Raw genomic sequence first — 7,062 nt, forward strand, 5'->3', positions numbered from 1 at the left:
CAATATTATTCAATGAATTTCACAATGATTGTAACTAGAGAACATGAGCTTAAAAGTCTTGTCATCAAGTAACTGCAAATGCAGCCAAACTTATATAACTGAAACATGAATCACACAATACATGGTATCACTCAAAGAACTTGCAGAGTACTTTTGTAACAAAATTTTGTCTTTGACCTAAAAAAGACATGAAACAACAGAACACTGAAACAAAAAATTTGCAGATGCAGCACTTGAAGTAGATTAAGTTCTACTGCAGTGGTGCACAACCAAACATATGCATAAACTAGAACTAGGTAAGCTGCACCGCGCCCATAATAAAAGTATAAATACACAAAATATGTCAGCAGGCCATTAGTATTCACATCTGTTCTGTTGATTCTGTATTGTTGTTCAATGTTGCAGCTGTCTGATGGTGGTTGGTATAAAATAACAATATGTAAGGCTTCATGATCTCCAAGCATATTTAAATATGTTCATGGTATGAAATAACTGAAACAATGCCATTTAATTAAACTGTTCAAAATTCAACCTTTCCACCATTCGAACAGCCATTTAAATGTTATGTCCTTGCCAATGAGTATGCTCAGAACCTGGTTGTCTGTTTTGTTGCATGTTTTAAACTTCTTATTCTTACAAAATTCAGATTTTAAGTTCTGACAGGATTCAGTTTGAAAGATACGACTTTTCCTGACTATATCTGAAACCTTAGATAAAACATCCTTAGGACCACCATGATTTGGTTCTTTACTGCTACACAACTGAATATTGAATAAACTGATAATGCAGTTTGATGTACTTTGTAAACTAACACCAGATGTACAATGTGCATGTCAGTGTACATGGTAACAGATTTTGTAAACATTTATAAGCATTAACCCAAATTCAGCTGTTTATGTGTAAATATTACAGCCTTAACTGTTGAACATTTAAGACAACAATTTATGGTGCTACATGCAAATAATGTAATAGGACATTCTTTGAGAGAGAAATATCATCAGTATAAAACATGGAGAAGAAAAATATTCTTACATGGTGCAGATAAAAGGCATAGGTCAGAGCAGCCACTGCAGAATCAAGGTCACATGACTCATTTCCCAGCACCACATGTACCCTGTCCACTGTCTCTAACTCACTCTGGAAAGAAAAATGCCTTTAAATTCAATACAGGAGCACATACATTAATGATTGCTGATATATTTTGATGAAAAAAAATATGAAAACATTTAAAGCAATATAATATATGCAAAGTGAATAAGGTGCATTGAAATTTTAAATCTGGCTCTGTGAAATGAATGAACATATGAAAATGAGGCTTACTGTGAAAACCTAATTTGCTGAACCCTGCAATTTTTTCATATTTGCTTCCTAATAACAACAGTAATTTGATCTATAAGTAATTTAAAATTAAAAGCTTTTGAGTGTTCTTTACTTAGAATATATTCAAAATTTTATATCCCACATACACAAGAGGAATGATTAACCAGGGCTCATGCATTGTAAAGTGCAGGAGAGTTGCTAACAGCACTCCTGGCAGTGCTGAGGTACGTTATTTGCTCTCCTCAAATATTTATGATATCATCATTTACATCACATGATGTCATATCAAAATGGCAGAACCTGTAAACATATCAGTATTGTGAAAGGCAACTGCCACGAAATCTGTGACAACAATTAAGAAGTTCACTCTGAAAACATCTGAAAATCTTTGTTTTGAACAACAGGGTTCAGGATGGATCATTCTCCTCAAAGCAATTTAAGGAATACAATGATACAAAAGAATGATTGTGCACCTCTTAACACAAGCCTGATTAACAATGTATGTTGATTAAATCCAGTCACTTCAGGTTTATTTGCATTAACTTTAAATCGCAGCATCTCTCAGCAGATTCTAAAAAACTGATTAACATGTCTGAAACAAGAGTCAGTTGAAGAGACTGATCTAATTTCTGAAAAGAATTTCCAGGATATTATGACGAGACCATTTCTTCCTTTTAACAGCAGACTGTTGAAACCATTTCTGATATTCTTAAATGATAAGATTTTCAAAATAAATGCAGTGGCAGCCAAATTAGATATAAGACTGGCACCATTTTCATTTAAAACAAACTGGGAACCACTAGAAGACTTTTGGTGCAAACCCCATATTGATGTGACTATCCATTCACTGTTCACTTGAATGTTGGATTCCAGGCCTAGATGACCAAAATTTAGAAATGGTACAAGGTCATAGATGTCCTGTCTGACATAAGAAATGAGAATGAGAAGGAAAGTAACAATATCATGTCTTGCTCCAAGATACAACTTGTCTGCTGTTTTGTAGCCTGTTGATTTGTAGGCAAAACACAGGAACTTCCTGGAAGCTGTGTGAGTGGGGACTTGTTTTAAGTCCACACTAAATGTGTAGTCTACCCACTGGATGGCATTTAGAACATGCTACTGCATTCCATCATGAACCAATGAATGTAAAAGAGTTAATTGAATGTGCTTAGAATGACAACCAAATAAAAAAGTCATGTGTTTATAGCTGAAGGAACTCTGGACTAAGGGAAGAGGTGTGCTGATATTCCAAGTCCTGGGAAATGCCTGTTGGATCCATATGTCATTATGGCAAATCTTCCCTATTCAGCAGTGAAAGATTGGAGCCTTCCCCCTACCAGGAACTGTGATAATGGGTGTGTGTATGTGAAAATGATGTCATTTAAGATAGATGGTCTCATGGGGAGAAACCCTGGTGAAAATAATCATGTCTCCATTTGCCTCTTTTCCACTTTAGTAAGGGAGAACTGTGGTTTTTGACAGTTGTAAGTTTTATAGGACTGCTCCCAGTGACCTGTGCTCATGAGATGTCCCAGTGATCTTTTCCTGATTGCCTTGCAAATCCTTATAATGTATCTGATAATGTGATGAAAGGAAAGAAGATATCATTGGGGACTTGTTTGCTGATTCTGCCAACCTGATAACTAAGGAGGAGGTTTGATGATTAAGGCTGCAAGTGTAGAATGCCCTTATACTGGACTTTAAGAAAGGTGTAGGTAGAAAGTGTTGCATCTTATTCCAGACATTTTAAGATCAGAGCAACTATTACAGCCATGGAAATTATATGTTGGGCCTCGATGTTTAAGAAGTGGGCTGTTCTGAAAAAGGCTCACAGGCATGTCCACTAAGATTCACACTGATAAGATGGTAAGATGTGTTACCTATTGGAAGATCGTCACAGACACTAGATCCAACATTGAGCCCATGGTCACGATGTTACATATCAACTGCTGGATATCCAAATGGAAATCTGTTGTATAGGGCTTGTAGAACTACTTTCTACAATCTAAGTGATGGCATCTATGATATAAAGTATCAATAGATGCTTGGGACTTGTATCTAATGATTTAAGCAGCCCAAAACATCAGTAACTCTGTAAGATTCTGGAAGCAACTGAAATTTGATTTTTCCTTAGTCAATCATCACCTAATGTTGGTGATACAAACCAAGCACGTGTTGTAGAGGAACAAGGAGGGCATAGCCAATTTTGTTGTGCTTTGATAAAGATAGTGTAGCCGATATATCTTGTGCTACCTACAAAGTAGCAGGATAAAATGGTCGAAGATGATGGCTCACAACACTTGCAGCACATCATGAGTAAGATCATGTTCAGTCTGAGCTGTCCCTGAGTAGAGGCTCCCTTTGGGTGGCAAAGGTTTGAGGACAAGTGACGAGACATCACTTGGAAACTGAGGCAACAAGCTGGATATCACACACCTAGCGACACTATGCAAGTTACACTGATGATCCATGTGAATGTCTATATAAATTGTGCATCATGTGCAGGAAGTGCCTAGCATCACGACGTAGGTTAGACTGATCCATGAGACTGCCTGTTTAAATTGTGCATCATAAGCAGAAAGTGCCTAGAAGTACTATGTGGGTTAGACTGATCCATGATAGTGCCTGTTTAAATTGTACATCGTATGCAGGAAGTGTCTAGAAGCACTATGTGGATTAGGCTGATCCATGATAGTGCCTGCTTAAATTGTGCATCATATGCAGGAAGCGCCTAGAAGCACTATATGGATTAGACTGATGAATGAGACTGCATGTTTAAATTGTGCATCATATGCAGGAAGTGCCTAAAAGCACTATGTGGATTAGACTGATGAATGAGACTGCCTGTTTAAATTGTGCATTGTATGCAGGAAGTGTCTAGAAGCACTATGTGGATTAGACTGATGAATGAGACTGCCTGTTTAAATTGTGCATCATATGCAGGAAGTGCCTAGAAGCACTATGTAGGTTAGACTGCTCCATGACAGTACCTGTTTAAACTGTGGATCATAAGCAGAAAGTGCCTAGAAGCACTATGTGGAGTTAGACTGATCAACGATAGTGCCTGTTTAAATTGTGCATCGCATGCAGGAAGTGTCTAGAAGCACTATGTAGGTTAGACTGATCCATGATAGTGCCTGTTTAAATTGTACATCGTATGCAGGAAGTGTCTAGAAGCACTATGTAGGTTAGACTGATCCATGATAGTGCCTGTTTAAATTGTGCATCATATGCAGGAAGTGTCTAGAAGCACTATGTAGGTTAGACTGATCCATGATAGTGCCTGTTTAAATTGTGCATCGTATGCGGGAAGTGTCTAGAAGCACTATGTAGGTTAGACTGATCCATGATAGTGCCTGTTTAATTGTGCATCGTATGCAGGAAGTGCCTAGAAGTACTATGTGGATTAGACTGATGAATGAGACTGCCTGTTTAAATTGTGCATTGTATGCAGGAAGTGTCTAGAAGCACTATGTGGATTAGACTGATGAATGAAACTGCCTGTTTAAATTGTGCATTGTATGCAGGAAGTGTCTAGAAGCACTATGTGGATATGACTGACGAATGAGACTGCCTGTTTAAATTGTGCATCGTATGCAGAAAGTGTCTAGAAGCACTATGTGGATTAGACTGATGAATGAAACTGCCTGTTTAAATTGTGTATTGTATGCAGGAAGTGTCTAGAAGCACTATGTGGATTAGACTGATCCATGATAGTGCCTGTTTAAATTGTGCATCATATGCAGGAAGTGTCTAGAAGCACTATGTAGGTTAAACTGATTCATGATAGTGCCTGTTCAAATTGTGCATCGTATGCAGAAAGTGTCTAGAAGCACTATGTGGGTTAGACTGATCCATGATAGTGCCTGTTTAAACTGTGCATCGTATGCAGGAAGTGCCTAGAAGCACTATGTAGGTTAGAATGCTCCATGATAGTGCCTGTATAAACTGTGCATCATATGCAGGAATTGCCTAGCAGCACTATGTGGATTCAACTGAATCATGAGAGTGCCTGATAAACTGTGCATGGTCATAATGATAAGGAACTTTTTTCAAATTAGTTCTTTCTTACTTTGAAAAAAGAAAACTTTACATACATACAAATATATGAATTTTGGGGAGCCACGCCACCATCATGTTGCAGCCAAATTCAAGCTATAACGAAGCATGCTGCAGTGGGGTCAAACTGTATCTGAATGAGAACAGCTAAATACAGAAGAGGCACACTGAGGAATGATGCTCAAATCAATTTAAAAAAAACAGCTGATAATGCTATTTTTGACTAAAATAGGTGTCAGAGGTATCCATGCTAAATTTAAGAACATATCATTCAGACAATGCTGCAAAACAAAAAGACACTTCTGTATACTATCATTCACTATTAGGCATACTGTGTGTAAATGCATAATTTTAGATGTATCTCTTTTTGGCAATCACAGTGACATGTTAGCCATACTGTCTATAGTCCATGAAAATAAGTTCCACAACAGAGGATAAAACCACTGGCTTTTTAATAGTAGATTTTATTTATTAAAAGTCATCTGGGATAAGAATTAAATATATATTTTTGAAAGAGAGAGTGACCTCTTTTATCTATATGAGTTTCATATGAATCTGACTGGGGGCCAGAATCGTCCCTTCTCAAACCTTGTCCTTTCTTATGCTCTTGAGTTACTGAAGCATTCACTGGATTAGTGCTCTGAGTGGCTGAAAATGACAACTGTCATCCCCTGTATTACCTACACTTTAGTGTCATGATAAAAACTCATCAAGTCTCCCCAAAGATCTCTCACTTCTCCATGTTCTGCCTTGGAGAAGAAGTAGCTTCTCCCCATTTTGGAAGCCAAGGATAATCTGTGAAAACATACTCACAATATCTACAGTAGAGAGTAAATATCTCCTATCACATAATTGTGTGACAGATAAGTATCTACGTCCCGTATGTTATACTTGATTTAAAAAGGACTGCTAAGTATAAGGTCTGCCAGTGCAGCATACAACTGCAGATCTGGGTCTACACTGCCTACAGTCTGATCCATGCTTTTTACTGAAGTGAAAGTGGTAAAAAGTTTTCTTTTACTAACCAGCCTCCTCTTTGTGTATGTCAGATATTCTTCCATGACAGCACTTCATATTCCACGTCTCTTCAGAAGAAATATTGGCATGACACCATTTTGTGTGCTCATTGGAAATCGTGCTTGTGTAAATTTGTCCTCTGAAATTACAAAATGTATATCATTCATGTATGTAAAAGACTGCCACAAGCCATGAAGGTCAAATACAACTCATTAATTTAAGAAATATTCTCTTATTCTGACATTTTATAATTGCTGTAATTCTTCATTAATTAAAATTATACTTGAGCATCTTCAGTTATCTCAAATTATCAATTCCTAGAAATTTCAAATACTGCCTAATCTGTAGCAGTGTCACTTTGAACCCTCTTTCCCCCAGTCCCATGGTCACCTCTTATGGATGGGCATCTGCTGCACTTCTGAGACATGGTGTACATTTAATAGTGTCTACGCATATTTACCTGTAATTTGTTGTTGCATCTGCCTAACATAAGCCATATAATACTGAAATGTTATATTTACCAAGGCTTTAACCATAGCTGCAGAATGCAAAATAATGACTAACAGACATGTAGCTATGCATAGCAGATTTTGTTTGCTTCCTGTGGTATATAAATAAATTCTAGAAAAACAGCTGTTTCATTGATTTTGAACAGGTCATTACATA

At 37.2% G+C, this 7,062-nt stretch overlaps 1 protein-coding gene across 1 annotated transcript in view; it reads right to left on the reverse strand.

The window, feature by feature from the left end:
• The window catches only part of LOC149796001 (uncharacterized), a 199,533-nt gene extending 192,949 nt beyond the window's left edge, over positions 1–6,584 (reverse strand). Inside the window, exons 1-2 of the mRNA XM_089965923.1 lie at positions 6,405–6,584; positions 1,033–1,137 (exon numbers count right to left, since the gene is read on the reverse strand). Coding sequence (XP_089822049.1) covers positions 1,033–1,137; positions 6,405–6,440 — 141 coding nt within the window. The 5' untranslated portion in view covers positions 6,441–6,584. The remainder of the gene's footprint in view (positions 1–1,032; positions 1,138–6,404) is intronic.
• Positions 6,585–7,062: the final 478 nt, after the last annotated feature.

The sequence above is a fragment of the Sinohyriopsis cumingii genome, chromosome 7 (assembly GCF_028554795.1).
Source record: "Sinohyriopsis cumingii isolate HCF-2022 chromosome 7, ASM2855479v2, whole genome shotgun sequence".
Lineage (NCBI taxonomy): Eukaryota > Metazoa > Mollusca > Bivalvia > Unionida > Unionidae > Sinohyriopsis > Sinohyriopsis cumingii.